Below are 16,703 nucleotides of genomic sequence, written 5' to 3'. Positions count from 1 at the left end.
CAGGCGAGGTAGTTAACATCTCGCCACCGTGGCGCCCCACTCGCACCAGGAGATGCAATATCCAGCAGCTTTTCACGGCCACGTTTTTACAAGCTGGACCGATTGAATGTTGGTAGCGATGCTTCGTGTGCACTTTAATTATCCACAAATCACTGAATTCGCACTTTCATTGTGTAACATACATTTACAGCACCAACGCTTAAAGATTATTTTTTTTGCATAACCGTTGGGTGCAGGGCTTTTTAACACTGTGCTTTGTGTGAAAATTATTACTGGGGCTATTCCTTTCGTCGGAGCACTGAGGCAGCACGGCTGAGATCCTCTCTTTTAATCTGGGTGGCCATCCATGGGTAAACCAGGTTCACATGTGCAGAAGGTTTGATGATTGGTTTTGGTCCACTCACTCATAACTGCACACAAACTAAAGTACAAGTTGAGCTTCGCACTTTATTGGCTGTTACCTTCCTTGAGGGCTCATGGACACAGAGCGAACTGTTCTGCTGTCAAGAGAAGAAGACTGCAGCGCTGAGCTGTGTGCTTTTCTGTACTGTGTTAATGTTTGTGTCGTGGTTTATGACATTGCTGGCCAGCCCTTGTGCCGCCACTACTTGCCGTGTGCTCTTGTCCATCAATGGGTGTGCTGTATTGCTTCGGACCTTTATGCTGCAGAGTGTAGTGCAGTGCACTCTGTGACGTTTTAATTTATTTATCGAATTGTGGTGTTTTTTTATATTCTTGGTTCTTTCGGTAAAGTCACGTGGGAAGGGAAACAATAAAATAATAAAAATATAAAACAATAAAATTATCACGACGTTTCGACTGTAACACAAGCAATCATCATCAGGTGTGAAAACCACAGCAAGAACATTTGAAAAAAGTGGCGTTTTTTTTACATTAGCACTACGGAGAGCGATTTGGCAGTTATTCAGATGGACGAGTCCATCTATGTTCGGAAAAGAGGAGGGGGGAGACGAAAATAATGGATGCGGTCTGAAAGCCACCGTAAGCGTGAACAATCAATTAAGACCCGAAAAGGTTTATCAAATCCTTCCAATGATTGCTAAGCCAGAATCCATCTTCTCGGTTGAAATTGTCTCTGTGTTTGTATATGTGGATAGCCTCATGAAAGAATCTTTCATGGTAGCCAGATGGCTTGCAAAGAACCTCTGTCTTGGAGAAGTCATTGTCATGTGAGCCTGCTGAATTAAAACAGTGATCTGCCACGGCCGAGGTGTTGGTCCTACCGTGTTTTAGGTCTGCTTTGTGTTCACGAATAACATTGCCGTAGGCTGCGCTGCATAGCCGTGTTCGTGGCGTGTGGCTGCGTGCTGTGCCGCACTGCAACCCACGTGTCGTTTCGCGCGCGCGTGTGTGTGTTGGTGCTATCAGGATCGCCGTGTTTTCTGTGAACGTGCTGAGAGACGACCGCATTGTGGTCGTGGCCGAGCAGAGGCCCGAGGCTTCCGAGGACGACTGCTTCCAGTGGATGAGTCGGGTGTTGCAGGTGAACTCTCTCACCGTTACATCCGCCACCATTGTCCCTCCGAGTACGATCCATGCACCACCACCCCTTATACCACACCCCACCTGTTGGTGTCTTCCCAGAGCTCTAACCTCCACATTTACCCAAAATCCAATTATCTGATTATGATCCCAGTGCTAAAGAAAGTAAAATTCTGAACTCTTATTCCAAATAAAACCTTCACCCAAACTAACCGTAAAGCAAATTCATTATCAAGCAAAACTCTCTTGTAAACAAATTTACTTTTATTTGGCAATGGATATTTGTTGTGATCACACATAGCAATAACATAATTTATTAAGAAACTCATTAAATCTATGTAGAATTACCTATAAGTGTAACTCAAGAATTCTGTTTTGGAGGGATTCAACAGCCAGGTCAAATTATAAAATACACATGTGCAAGAAATTGAGAGGAGGCAGGATAATATGCAGGTCAAAGGTTCGATCCCGACATCTGCTGTGAATTTGGAGATTACATGATCTCTCTCCCCGTGGTCGCGTGGATGTTTCTCCGGGTCCTCCGGGTTTTTCCTCCACTGCTTCTGTAAATTGCCACACGATAAGCCACTTCGTTGAGCTATCATTTGTGGCCAGGTCGCTTCCGAAGGAAAAAGCTATATAGCTCAGTGGACCTTTACTAGTATAGAGCTGTACATTTATTTGGCTCTGTGATTAACCATACAGAGCCTTTGCTTGTACCCTTTTCACGAATAAACCCCCAGTGACAGTCGACACGTTGCTACGCATTCTCCGTGCGCACGCAACCCCCCCCCTCCCCCCCATTCATCGAGCTCCACTCCTTTACTGTGTGCCGCGCGCTGCTGCAGGCGATAGACAGCATCCACCAGGTGGGCGTGTACTGCCTAGCGCTGGTGCCAGCCAACACTCTGCCCAAGTGTCCGCTGGGAGGGGTCCACATCTCGGAGAGCCGCCAGCGCTTCCTGGAGGGCGCCCTGCACCCCTGCAACATCCTCATGTGTCCTCACACCTGCGTCACCAACCTGCCCAAGCCACGGCAGAAGCAGCCAGGTGTGGACCTGACCCCTTGTCTTGTACACCACCGCAGCTGAGATTAACACCAGCTGGGTGGCACCTGCAGGGGTGCCTGACCACAGTCCAAAGGTTGTGAGTTTAGATTATGTTTTTAGAGGTCGGTTAAATCAATTTTTTCTGTCCTAGGGCCAATAAAATGAGCACCACGTTTACAAGAAGTTACCCGTAGCTGTTCCATGAATGGAATGGTGGCTGACGTAAGAATGTGGAATTTCCACCATTGGTTAAGTAACGTGGGCATTAATGAGCAGTACCCAATGTGTAAAAGTGACCTCACCATTTACAAGCTGCGTGAGGACAGATTGCTCGGCTTAATCTATCTTGAGACCATAGTTGAGACATTTTATTTCCCAGCTTTAAAGGCATTCACTTTATTTTGATAAATGGTAAATAAATAAATAAAAACGGGGAATATAAATAACGTAGGAAAAAAATCCCACACACAAGGCCTGTCCCTGTCATCAAGAGTAACACACAAGAATACGAGATGCCATCGCTTCTCCTGACACCTTGTGACACGGCTGAGGCGCGTCACCTCAAGGAGATCCCCTCCTGCTGCATGCCACGCCGCTCCCTCGTTGCGTTGCCGCTCCCTCGTTGCGTTGCCGTTCTCACGTCGTGCCCTCTGCTGCTGCTGCTGCCGCTGCCGCTGCCGGCCCCACTCCCGTCACGCAGAGGTGGGCCCCGCCTCGATGATGGTGGGCAGCCTGGTGGCCGGCAAGCGCATCGCGCAGGCCTGTGGCAGAGAACTCAACCACTCGGACGAGCATGACCACACCAAGAAGGTGACCCCTACAGCCACCACCCCATCCACCTCACCCACCTCACCCACCTCACCCTCACTCGCTGTGTCACAGCTCGGTTTTGCCACCTATCTCAGTTTATACAGGCTCATCCTATTTTGAGGAGGTCGCTTTGCCGAACAACCTGCAAAGTCTTCTAGCGACATTAGCAAATCTATTGTTTTTTTTGCCAGTTGCGTTATAATACACCTCAAGACAATGCGTTTACGTTTAGTTTTCCGTTTTTCTAGTGTTGTGAGATTCTTCTTCTTCCCGTGTTATGAACGTCTCACAGTTGCTTCAACCAGCCTGGAAACTAAACAAGGGTTTGACAAAAATAATAGTTCAGCCAGACACCTTGACATTTTCCCATAATGCCTGAAGACAATTGGCCCACTTAATACAGACTATTACACTGTATATACAATACAAAAGCTTGCATACCTTATCAACTGTGCTGATATGACTAGCGGTACGACGCTTGCCATGGACATTCGAAAACACTCTGTAGATACTCAGAGGTGCACATTTTATGAAGTTAAATAAACACAAACAGAAATTGCAAAACAACTATTTAAACTTTTGTCCTTCATTCTCTATCTGCACGTCAATGGCAGCATGGCATATTTCTCTACGTTACTTCATGTATAATGTGTAATTGCATTACTTCTGCCACATTGCATATTTTGCTGATACCGGTGTTACTGTATTGTGGAGAGCCGGTAGTGTAGCGGTTAGTGCTACGCTGTGCTAAAAACCCGGCGCCGCAAGTTCCATTCCCGCTCACGGCCAACACCAGTGACGATTATCTGAACTGGTCCTGGGCCTCCCCTAGGTGGACTCAGCCTGAATTGAGTATCTGGTGCGGTATATAAACATCTCCACAAGGAAGACAATGGCGGCCGGGCGTGGTGTTGGCCACCCACCCCCTCGTGTGCCGTACCGGCCTTCATAGGTGCTCGCTAACAGAACTTGCCCCCACAGTCTGTTAAGGCTTCACGGGGGATCTTTGCCTTTACTGTTGAGACGAAACTAATTGAATCTGCTGTCTGTGGCTTGGTCTTTGTTGTTACAGTTCAACTTCCTGACAGAGGTTCTGCAGGACAGATCTCAGACGACACCCGACCACAATCTCTTCACGCTGATCAATGCAAAGGTGACACGACCCCTTTGCCTGACCGCCGCGTTGCTGGTGAAAGCATAAACTCGCCATTCAGCCCGTTCTGTTCAATTGTGCGAGAACTCGGTGACCAGTCCCATTGTGTCCGTTAGCTAAAAATATACAGGCTGGCCCAATAAGTCAGGGCAAATAGGGGTTGTATTTGTTTTAACAAACCACATAGGGTTTATGTTATCAAATGTTCAAGCTTACTTCGATTAATATTAATGCGCGCATGAATGATTTTTTTTACATTAATTTAGGACTTTTTTTTAAGATTACAGTATTATTCAAATATGTTTTCTTGTCTCAATTCATTCGGGGTTCTTGGTCAAGATTTGTTAACGCCGGATTTGAGGTGACCCCACAGGAATAAGAAGAAGAAGAAAAATAAGTGATAATCGATCAAATATTACCGTAAAGAATAAAACAGTAAAATCTTTTGATGTCAGTGTTAAAATAAATTCAATAACCCTACGTGATTTGTTCAAATAAATATAATAATCCTTTTTGGCCTGAGTTTTGGGCCACCATGTACAATGTAATGGCTTTTGGCTAATCATCCCAATGTCTGCAGGCCTTTTCTGAAGAGAGTATTTGGAGCCAGTGTGGCTATCCTGGGTAAATAAATAATACTACTATTATAAGAAAAAGCTGCTTAACCAATCATATATTCAGGCCACCAAAAGTTGCACGCAATTTAGTGGAGGAATTGTTTACAATTTGACAATGGAACAAATAATTACTGTTTAAAATCTTGTGTAAGAGGTTTAATTGATATCCCCGATGCATGTGCAATTGTGAGACTCACCCCTGCCATAGGAATGTGGAATTTCCACCACTGGCTGAGGGCTGTATAAGAGGAGATGAGCACCGTTTCAATGTTCATTTGAGCAGGAAATCACTTTGACTCGAGTGATGAGAAGAGAGATGATCCATTTTGGTAATTATCCCCAGGGGCGCTTGTAATTAATGAACGCTCGCCTCTCATTTTGGTTGGCTTGATATCAAACGCGTTAATCACTTGGCTGTTCGTCTGCATTGAGCAGCGCTTGTTAGGCATTCGCCGCGTTCTGCATTCATCGCTCGCCTGCCGCGTATTCGCTTTGCAAGTCCCACGTTGCATCGCTCGCTTAAAAACCGCTCGTCGTAACGTGTTGAGCGTGTGCCCTCCGTGGCTCGGGTGTGCTTTACTAGGGCCTGGTGGCGGCGACGGCCTCTTGCCTGCAACTGCACAGGCGCGCTGAGCGGGTGTCCACGCTGCTCACGGAGAAGGGGCGGCTCAACTCGGGCGACCACGTCGCACTGGTGTACCCCCCAGGTGCTGCGCCAACTCGCGGTTGAGGGAGACGTTTGCTTTGCAGCCCATAGGGCCGGTGTGATCAACTGCCAACGGAGGGAGATGAAGACCCGCGTTGGCCTTGTCGACCGAAGGGCAGCTGCTGTTAGCAGAATAGCACATGGCAAGGGTGGCATTGGAACTCTTTGCTGTTAACTGACTATTTTAATTTATTTTTTTGCAGGGAAGACCCCCACTAAGCTATATAGCTATTTTTCAGAAGCGACCTGGCCGCAAAGGATAGCTCAAAGAAGCGGCTTATCATGGTGGAGATATATAGCAACCCACTACTCTGAAAGCACGTTTCTAAATGTGGAGGGGAAAACCAGAGGACCCGGATAAAAATCCACGCGACCACGGGGAGAGAGAGAGACATGGAAACTCCAGTTATACAGGCATCAGTGTCGGGATCTATCCCACGACCTCCTGTATACCAGGCGAGGTAGTTAACATCTCGGCACCCGTGTGAGGCAGCGGTTGGTGCGGCACCTGGCTCGCGAGACATTGATCGCCCACGTTGACACCCCCTAGAACTTACGTTTACTGTTACACATCTCCATATATAAAGGCAAAGTTGTGGTTATGTGTGTCTGTGCAAAATGTTTAGCCTACTTCCCAACATGCAACAATCTGGAAGTTTGCCATGTGGGTACTTTCCAGACTGTACACCATGCAAAAATTATACAAATACACTTTTTTTTTGGGGGGGGGGAGCTCAATAATGCATATATTTTTTGCACGGCAAGTGAACTGTGACGTCAAATCTGTCACGTGACCCACGCATGTGGAAGCGTAACGCATTGTAGTGTAGTGGTTAGCGCGCTGTGTATGTGTGTCTGTGTGTATGTGTCTGTGTGGAAGCGTAACGCATTGTAGTGTAGTGGTTAGCGCGCTGTGTATGTGTCTGTGTGTGTCTGTGGAAGCGTAACACATTGTAGTGTAGTGGTTAGCGCTACGCCGCGCTACGAACCCGGCGACCCGAGTTCGATTCCCGCTCACGACCACCACCGGTGACGATTATTTTAACCGGTCCTGGGCCTCCCCTAGGTTGACTCAACCTCAAACGAGTAACTGGTGTGGTGTGTGAACATCGCCACTGGGGAGACAAAGGCGGCCGGGCGTGGTAAATCCAAGTCCTGGGCGAAGCCGGGTAGTTAAGCTAGTGTATTTATAGACCATTTAATCCACTTAGTCATTTACATTGACCCTACGCTCCGATCCAATTACGTCTCAGCTCATTGTTGTCGGCGGTTCCGCATTGCATCATTGTACGCAAGAATGTACCGTATTCGGTTTTGTAGTAGTCGTCGCTCTGTCTGATGGGTGCTGCTGCGTCGCGGCTGTGCAGGCATCGACTTGATCGCAGCATTCTACGGCTGCCTGTACACGGGCTGCGTCCCGGTCACCGTGCGACCTCCCCACCCGCAGAACCTGGCCAGCACTCTCCCCACCGTGCGCATGATCGTCGAGGTGCGTCACCCGCTGCGAGCACGGCAACCCGCCCCCTCGCATCGCGGTCAAAAAAGCAGCCCCGTCCTGAATCCCAGTGCAGTGTGTTTTGTTCTAAAGTAAGCTGAACATTTTTTTATATTTTATTTTACCAGGTAAGGCCCACTGAGCTATGTAGCTCTGTTTCAGAGGTCACCTGGCTACAAATGATAGCTCAACGAAGTGGCTTATCACGTGGAAATTTATAGCAGCCAAATGCTCGAAGCGCATGTTGTTAGTAATCGAAGCCAGGCCCTACTTACTGTAAGGCGCAAGTATTTCCACTGCACCACCCTGCTGCCAAACGGAGCGTCTACTTGCAGCTGCATCTCAAGACGCTGTACAAAACGCGAGTCCTGCGTACCGTTGGGAGCCGCCAAATATTTGTTTTGCTATGGACAGTTGGTTTTAATATGTTGGAATGCCACCGATATAATAATGCTAAGATAATAATGATATGAGCAATCGTAAACCTACACTATCACAGGTTTGGTTTGTTCCAAATGACCGGTTTTTCGTGAGATTTTAAGAATCCTTTGACACAGTGATGGTGATGATTCATGACTGTTCATGCACATGCGGCCTGATACACAGGATGCAAACTCTCCCCGTGACCCGTGTCTAAGACGGTAGGGGTCAATGTTTGGGTGCTATTACATCCCTCTTGTGAAAGGGCAGTTTGCATTATAAGGGGTGTTATTCCTAATTAGGTTTTATTAATTAAGGTTTCACGTGAATTTGTATTCCACTGCAACGAATGGCCTTGCCTGTGTGCGTGCATTTGTGTGCGTGTTTGCGGCACAGGTGAGCAAGTCAGTGTGTGTGCTCACGACCCAAGCGGTCACGAAACTGCTCAAGTCAAAGGAGGCAGCTGCTGCAGACATCAAATCCTGGCCTCCAATTCTCGATACCGGTGAGTTCTCTACTGTCTTCTGGTAGGATCTTTGCGGGTGGTTTTATCAGAGCATTTGACAGCAATGGTCATATTTTGGGAGTGACTGATGACATTTGGTTCATTTATTAAAACATGAAATTGCTGTATAATTGATTGCAGGCACACTTGTCAACAGCCCGCCCATCTGCCTGCTGTAAAACGATGATACGTTTACGACACATTATACAGTCAGAGGGCTCCTTGTCCCTTTGTTGTGAACAAGCAAAGCGCTTGTCATGAATATGCAGATTACACGAAACAAGTTCCACTTGGGTTTAACCTTTGGCGGCTTGTAAAAAAGATGCCACGCTGCCTTGTTTAAAGATTCATGGTAAGCCAACGACCCAAGGCACTTGTGAGGAAACCGAGGAGTTGTCCTTTGATGCACAGACGACCTCCCACGGAAGAGCCCCAAGCAGCTTTACCGAGCCCCCACGCCCGAGATGCTGGCCTACCTGGACTTCAGCGTGTCCACCACGGGGATCCTGGCTGGCGTCAAGGTACGGCCCTTGGAGGAAACTCTGCTCCTCGTCAGGCACCACACACCGTGCACGTATTAGCACGGATGGCGATGTACAGTGCGAAAGAAGTTCAACATACATACATAATGACATGACCCAGGTGCCCAGAATTCCTACATGAATGAGCCCCTAAAAGCCAACACATCTTTCGTCTGAATTTCCATTCATATTTGATAATCTCAATCAATGCTATAAATCGCCACTGTTACATACAGGTCACGTAATAATGTTTTTTTTTTATTACATACAGGTCACCTAATGATACCGTTAAACGGTATTGTCTTACGAGGTTTCCATCCTTGCGTAAACAGAGCACCTCCCATTAGCACGATTGACTACGTGCGGTGCGAAAGAGGTTCAACATCAGAATCAGAATCAGAAAGGGTTTTATTCGCCATGTAAGTTCACACCGACACGGAATTTACTTTGGCAGGATGGTGCATACATTCAACATATAGGAATCTAAAATCTTAAATAAGTTTTAAACAAGTCTTACTATAATAAGGGTTAAAAGTCTAACACTAAGGGGCTGAAGTATATAAAATTAAATAAATATCGAATATAAAATAGCTTTAAGATATAATTTAAAAATACAAATAGGGAAACATAGTTAATATCAGCAACGTGTCGTTATGTAGATCAAATGTTAAAAACAGTGTTAGCCCTTGGCCTTGTTTAACAGGCCAGCAGCAGATGGGAAGAAACTGTTTTTATGGCGTGAGGTTTTGGTCCTGATGGACCGAAGCCTTCTGCCGGAGGGGAGTAGCTGAAACAGAGAGTGTCCAGGGTGGGAGAAATCGGCCATAATCTTCCTCGCTCGCCTCATAGACCTTGTCGTGTGCAGGTCCTCGAGGGTCGGTAGATTGCAGGCAATTACCTTCTCAGCACACACACACACAGATTGTGTGCATGGGACGGTGATGGGTGAGGGGGGTGGCGACCACAGGCGCTGGAGAGTAACGCTGGCGCGCGCCGCGTGCATGTATGTCGGAGCAGATGTCGCACGCGGCGGCGAGCGCCCTGTGCCAGGCCATCAAACTGCAGTGCGAGCTGTACCCGTCGCGCCTCGTGGCTCTCTGCCTCGACCCCTACTGCGGCCTGGGCTTCGTCCTGTGGTGCCTCTCGGGGTGAGGACCGGCCCGCGGCAGCGCTCGCACTGTACTGCACAGACGTGGTGCTGGGGGTGGGGGGGGGCTTGTCGGCATCAACCGCACGATCCGTCGCGGCGTGGCATGGAACGGGGACTGGATTACCTTTGACAGAGCGGCAGAGCCGCAGTCTGGGCCTTGTGCCAGGACCTGCGCCATTTAATCTGAGCATAAGATACTCTTAAGAGTGTTGGCCATACTCATCCTCTGTTCAGTGGTGGCCACAGGCAAAAGCAAACTAAGAGCCCTAAATAGCTCAAGGGTCCCCATATTCGTGAACAACTCGAATACAAATCTTCATAAACATCGTAATCTTGTCTGTATCTCTATTCTATCATATGGATTCCATATTTGTCTTTTGTCAACATCTCTCTCATTTCACTTCAATTCCTTGGCATCTGTATTTCCCATCTCTCGTCTCACTACGTCTCTATCTTTTCTCTCTACCTCTTCTGTCATCTCACTCGGACATTATAAACAAATATAGTGTGGGGTCCAAACAAATAATTTCTCCTTATAAGGCCCCCAAGGGCGAGCGCCACCCCTGTTTTATTGGATTTGCCGCCTGAAAATGTTTAATTTCGTGCATTTTTGTAAGGACTTTTGAAGGTCACTGTGGCCAGAAAGTGGTGGCTCGACAGTAGATGTGCTGGAAGCGGGTTTCATTATACAAAGCTGACACCTGCAGAGATCCTCAGTTTGAATTTCACCCTTAACACGCCAGAGTGGCGTGTTAAGGGTCACCAATCACTGAATTAAAAAAAAGGGATTTAAATCTGTTCATTGTCTGAGCTTTCAGAGGTAATCTTGCGTATTGATTTCGACGTGCGTCCGGTACCCTTAACGTAGCAGGGTTTTTTTTGCCTTGCAGGTAAAGTCACAATTAGTAGACACCACAAGTTAATTGCCCCGGGGGGGTTATGTTCAATGGTCTTTTCACCGTGTAACGTGATGCTCCAGTGAATTTGTACGAAGTTTCTAGATTGAGCTTTTGTGCCTTGACTACAATAGCACAGCTTGGGATGATGAATCTAAGTTAAGTGAAATTAATGCATGGGATGTGCCTGGCCACTCTACTCACACGCAAGCAGTGCACAATGACCCTTTCAAGCTAATTTAAGCTCTCGGGTTATTACATTATATTTTTTTGTGTTTCAAAAAAATGTCTGGTTCATTTACTGACACACCACTGCTTTCCCTGAACCTCTGTGATTACACCGAATCTTGGCACGATATCGTGTAACTCCGACAACACGCTCACTTTGTGCGTGTGCGTGTGTGCGTGCGTGTCCCGCTGCAGGGTATATGCAGGCCACCAGTCTTTCCTGATCCCGCCCTTGGAGCTGGAGTCGAACCCGGCTCTGTGGCTGTCGGCCGTGAGCCAGCACCGTGTGCGGGATACCTTCTGCTCGTACTCCGTCATGGAGCTGTGTACGCGTGGTCTGGGCGCACAGACGGACGCACTCAAGGTCCACCCCCCGCCACCCTCCACCTCCCATCACCCTCCCCCCCCCAATCCTATGCTTTGTTGGACTTAATTAACAATGGTTTGACACGTTGATGTGCCCCTGCATAGCGGGCATATGGAACGGTGCTCTTCGTAATGGGATCGTCTGCGGGTGAATATTTTCAAATGAGGATTTGTGAACGAAAAAGGCCAGGCCACAATTGTGAACCCAATCAGCACTGGCAAGAGAGATACGAGAGTGGTAAGTGATTAACAGCATACTTCAGGGAAAGTAATGAATTCCAGAGTTTATCGACATGTAGGTGGGGCATGGAAGAGGAGGATTAAAGCTTTGCTTGGGAGGTCGGTGAGGAGTCCGATTCACATGGCCGGTTGAAGAGAGAGGGGCAGGCAGCTCGTGTGATCACTGAGAGCCCCATGGTGATTTCCTGCTCAAATGAGCAGTCCCCGTGGGTAATTGGGCGCAAATTCCACTCTCCTGTTTCTGGGGCCAAGTCATATTCATCAACAATGGTGAACACCCATTGTTGATGGTGGCGAGATGTTGACTATCTCGCTTGTTATACAGGAGGTCGTGGGGTCGGTCGCGACCCCTGACACCTCCGGTTTTTCCCTCCACATTTAGCGACATGCGTTCAGAGTATTTGGCTGCTGTACATTTCCATGTGGTGATAAGCCACTTCGGAGCTATCATTCGTGATAGCCAGGTCGCTTCTGAAAAAGAGCTATGTAGCTCAGTGGGCCCTTACCTGTGTAGCGCTGATTTGATTGGCTGGATAGGCCACGTCAACCCCAAACCAGGAATTGAGTTGCACCCTCTCCCTCCGTGCCACCTTGCAGTTTATATATATATAAAAAAATGACGTTTTGAGTGCAGAGTGGCGTCCGATAGCGGGCGGGTGGGCGATCAGGCGGGCGATCGGACGGGCGGTGACATCCTGTCGGCTGTCCTTGCGTGCAGGCGAAGGGTGTGAACCTGTCGTGCGTGCGCACGTGCGTGGTGGTGGCGGAGGAGCGACCGCGAATCGCGCTCACGCAGTCCTTCTCCAAGCTCTTCAAGGATCTGGGGCTGTCGGCGCGCGCCGTCAGCACCACCTTCGGCTGCCGCGTCAACGTGGCCGTTTGCCTGCAGGTGTGTGTGCTCGCGCGTCACCGATGTGTGTCTCTGTGTGCGTGCGCGCGCCTCGAACCTGGCGACCCAAGTTCGATTCCCGTCTACGGCCACCAACACCAGTGATGATTATCTGAACCGGTCCTGGGCCCTCCCCTAGGTCGACTCAGCCTCAAGTGCGCGCCTGGTGCGGCGTGTAAACGTCACCACTGGGTAGACAGGCGGACGGGCGTGGTGCTGGCCACCCACCCACCCACCTCCTCATGTACTATGGCCGGCCTTCATAGGCGCTCACTAACAGCACTTGCCCCAAACAGTCTAAACGGGATGTCTTTGCCTCCCTTCTTTTACGAGCGTGCCGCTGACGGCTTCTGCTGCTGCTGCTGCTGCTGCTCCCCTTGTGTTCCGTTGCACGGACGGCTGCGCACATCAGTGTTGTGCGAGCGGCGACTCTTCCATGCTCTCTCTCTCTCTCTGTCAACATCACACATCGACGATAAATCCCAACAAGTCTGAAAGCCCCCACAGTCTGTCCCGCTGAGCCACAGAGAGATTCAAAATACAACATAACAATTGTAAGGGTGCATTAACTTTGCTTGTCTGAGCCTTGGGTATTAGCACTGAATCCAAAGCATCCTAACGCTACTTTGTACTGTTGCACTGTGTATTCGTGTTTGTACATTTCAAGCAATACAAGTAGCGACTTCACATGCCCAGAGCTACTTCTAATGGACTCGGCGTGTTCTTTGCAGGCTTTCAGGGTCGTGTTGCTATGTAGCAGAAAATGTAACTGGTGTTGTCCAAACATTATAAATTCGTTTATTTTTTCTAGATTGAAAACGAATTTCTTTCGGACTGATTTTTGTGTTCAGTTTGTTGTCCTTCCCCCTCGCACTCCTATTAACACGGTTGGCTACGTGCGGTGTGAAAGAAGTTCAGCATACAACAAAACAAACATGCCAATGCTGAAAATGTACCTGCAAATCACTCAAATTGGAATCGCGCAGCAGCAGCAGCAACATCGCCCCCCCTCCTGCAAAAAAACTTGGCAGGGACCCTCTTGAAAAATTAGTTGAGACTCAGGCTTTCATGAGTAAAAAGAGTGTCAAAATAAATAAATAATGCGCCTGTAGCTTTGACAAAATCGCTCTCAATACTACCAAATCTCATCACTTGTTGAAGCTCAGCAGGCTTGGGTCTGCATGGGTGACCACCGAAGCCTCTCGAGTGTTGTAGGCAAGGAGCCGCAAGGTGGCCAAAAACCTGCAGTGCCATGTCACCCCCCCGCGTTGTGTGGCTTTTCTCCGGGTACTCAGAATTCCTCCCACATAAAACCGCCACTTTTTTCAAATTTTCTTGTTGTGGTTTTCACACCTGATGATGATTGCTTGCGTTGCAGTCGAAACGTCGTGAGAATTTTATTGTTTTATATTTTTATTATTTTATTGTTTCCCTTCTACGTGACATTACCGAAAGAACCAAGAATATGAATCCCTGCAGTCACGAAAGCTTTAAAACAAAGCTTTAAATAAAAAAAATTAAAGAGCCGTTAAGTTCAGTGGGCCTTACCAGCTGAAATATGGTTCGAGTCTGATTCATGCTTATGGCAATGCACAATGCAGCACCCGCGATGAGAAATATATTTTTTTAAGACTCCTTGAGGCTTTATTGGAAAGATAATTGCCAAATTGTGTATCGATTAATGTGTTTGTTGCGCGTGGATTTCGAGCTCATCAATGTTTACGACCACATAGACATGAAAAACAATGTATGTGTATTATAAGTTATCGGTATAGACTGGCAGTATGGGTATTTCATCCAAGTCCAGAAGAGACCTTTGCCAAAAAACAACAGGCCTTTAGTTGTTACTTGTATAGTTTTATACGAGCGTTTGTTCCATCCCCTGTTGTGAATGACGCAGATCGATGTTACATAAATGATATGTAGCCGTTATCAATAGTCGGTGATAGTTGTTACCTGTTTACAGACTTTGTCCTTGTCGGTTCCATTGGTTCTTATGAGCAAGCCTGTATAATGACTCGTGTGGTTGGAGTGTGTGGGCATGCCTACTCGTTTGGCACAGGACTTTTGGCAGTGTGCTTCCTTTCAACTTTTCCTCTGACTTTTCCTGTACATTCTATGCTGTGTATCTCTTCCTGTCCTCTTCTAACAATTTTCAACTCTTTTTCCCCCCCCCTTGTTTAAATACATTTTATGCGTTCGTCTGGTCATGAATTCTTTCTTTAGCCGCGGAAAATGGGCAACGTAGCAGAGCAGGTATTTGTCCTGGTCGTAATCCCTATCATTGCCCCACCTTTTAGCCTTCACCCGGCATCCCCACCACACAGGGCCCTGTGCCGTGCTGGCCACGCTCACAGCATGCTGCCGTGAAAGGGTGCCGCGATGGCGAGATGTTAGCTACCTCGCCCGGTATACAGGTGGTCAGGGGTTCGATTACAACCCTGACGACGCCTGTATATTTGGAGTTTGCATGTCTCTCTCTCTCTCTCCCCGTGGTGGCGTGGATTTTTCTCCGGGTCCTCCCATTTTTCCCTCCACATTTAAAATCAACGTGCGTTTAGAGTATTTCGTTGCTATAAGCCACTTCTGAAAAAGAGCCATAGAGCTCCGTGGGCCTTACCTGGTAAAAAAAAAAAGAATAGTTCATAGTTTAACTGGTGTACGTGTTTTGAGCAACACCTCGGAGAGAGAGAGTGCATTCCAGCATAAATGCTCCATGCTTGCATGCTGCAACATCCCTGTGGTTGCAAAGGCGGTGTGAGTTTACAGTCGTGCAGTGCAACAACGGAAAGGTGTCGTCTGTTGTAGGGAACCGCTGGACCTGATCCCACCACCGTCTACGTGGATATGAGGGCTCTGAGACACGACAGGTGACCTTGCAGCTCACAATCCCCTGTGGACATACCTTGCACAACACCGCCCGCACTCTGCACTGCTGTGCCCGCAGCCATCCTGCGATGTACTGTGTGTGTTATACCATGGTACAGTAGTCCCTCAGTTAACAGTGACATGGGTTCACGATTTTTCGATTAACGTTTCGCCTCCCATAGGGACCCCATGGTTTCGACTGACGTTCAAATTCTGATTTACGGTAGTGTTTTCGTTATGCACGCGGGTACCAATTTCGGCCAATCTGAGCCCTCGTAAGTGGGGCTGAGCTATGCCCCCAAATAATCATCAACGCCAATTTATGAGCATTTAGACCTCGGCTGACTTTGTTTACATTACGTTTTTTGCTTTGGCAGTGGAAACAGCTCTCTTCAATTAACAGTTATTTCAGCCAAGCGAGTCAGAGGTCCATCTATTTAGACAACAGAGCACAATAACATTGACTTAGATGCCAAGTAAGTTATCGAACCAACTACATGTATCATAAAAGTGTCGAATAACATTATAAATGTATTCTTTGATCATGACATGCGTTTAATGTATGTATTTTGAATCGCGCTGTACTCATATTAGAATCGCACTGCATCCATATTATGATCAATATTTAAATCGCACTTTGCTCTTATTAGGAACGCACAAAGTGTATAACACACAGTATGCAGCACAAAGTGTGCAACACAGTATGTAGCAAGACAAAATATAACTCAGTTGCGCGTGAGCGAGTGGGCGATCTCCACTGCACGATGAAGACGTGAAGCTTTTCTCAACTTTTGTACCATCTCCAGGGTCCGCATGGTGGAGAAGGGCTCTCCCCTGAGCCTGCCCTTAATGGCATCTGGAAAGGTAAACGTCCACCATGTCAAGGCTCATACAAGACGTTGCATCGTTGACTTTTCATAGATCAAAACTGTCCGTTGTTCTGCATTGCACTTGCATAAACTTGCATACGTGCCGCACATGTCTGCTTCAAAAGTTGTTTCATAATGATCAGAAATAACCTTATGTATGTATGTATGTTGAACTTCTTTCGCACCGTACGTAACCTTATCGTGCTAATTAGAGGTGCGGGGGAAGGACAACAAATTAAACACAAAAATAAGTTCTAAAGAAATTAGTTTTCAATCTCGATTTTAAATTGCATTGCTCCAGTGGCATCTTAATATCAGAAGGAAGAGCGTTCCAGATGGCCGCAGAAGCGCATCTGAAGACATGCGATGCAGTGACCATGTTTATTCGACGTCTAGCCAAAAATAGTCTTTAATAACA

The 16,703-nt window shown here is 47.5% G+C and overlaps 1 protein-coding gene across 7 annotated transcripts in view; it reads left to right on the top strand.

Annotated features, from left to right (window-relative positions):
* Window positions 1-16,703, top strand: part of LOC116938819 (disco-interacting protein 2 homolog C-like) — a 136,748-nt gene that overhangs the window by 105,744 nt on the left and 14,301 nt on the right. For 5 of the 7 annotated variants that reach the window (XM_076054952.1, XM_032946503.2, XM_032946502.2 and 2 more), the window contains 14 exons: window positions 1,390-1,504; window positions 2,352-2,553; window positions 3,253-3,362; window positions 4,435-4,515; window positions 5,716-5,839; window positions 7,206-7,327; window positions 8,150-8,258; window positions 8,670-8,779; window positions 9,797-9,927; window positions 11,249-11,417; window positions 12,378-12,548; window positions 14,775-14,804; window positions 15,357-15,418; window positions 16,223-16,280. In XM_076054952.1, coding sequence (XP_075911067.1) covers window positions 1,390-1,504; window positions 2,352-2,553; window positions 3,253-3,362; window positions 4,435-4,515; window positions 5,716-5,839; window positions 7,206-7,327; window positions 8,150-8,258; window positions 8,670-8,779; window positions 9,797-9,927; window positions 11,249-11,417; window positions 12,378-12,548; window positions 14,775-14,804; window positions 15,357-15,418; window positions 16,223-16,280 — 1,594 coding nt within the window. The remainder of the gene's footprint in view (window positions 1-1,389; window positions 1,505-2,351; window positions 2,554-3,252; window positions 3,363-4,434; window positions 4,516-5,715; window positions 5,840-7,205; window positions 7,328-8,149; window positions 8,259-8,669; window positions 8,780-9,796; window positions 9,928-11,248; window positions 11,418-12,377; window positions 12,549-14,774; window positions 14,805-15,356; window positions 15,419-16,222; window positions 16,281-16,703) is intronic. The other 2 variants (XM_032946508.2, XM_032946504.2) reach the window with 1 other exon arrangement.

This window comes from Petromyzon marinus, chromosome 4 (assembly GCF_048934315.1).
Source record: "Petromyzon marinus isolate PM22_M1 ecotype Great Lakes invasive population chromosome 4, UKy_Petmar_22M1.pri1.0, whole genome shotgun sequence".
Taxonomy (NCBI): Eukaryota; Metazoa; Chordata; class Hyperoartia; order Petromyzontiformes; family Petromyzontidae; genus Petromyzon; species Petromyzon marinus.
Note: the sequence above shows the minus strand (reverse complement) of the source record. Positions and strands in the feature narration are given on the sequence as shown.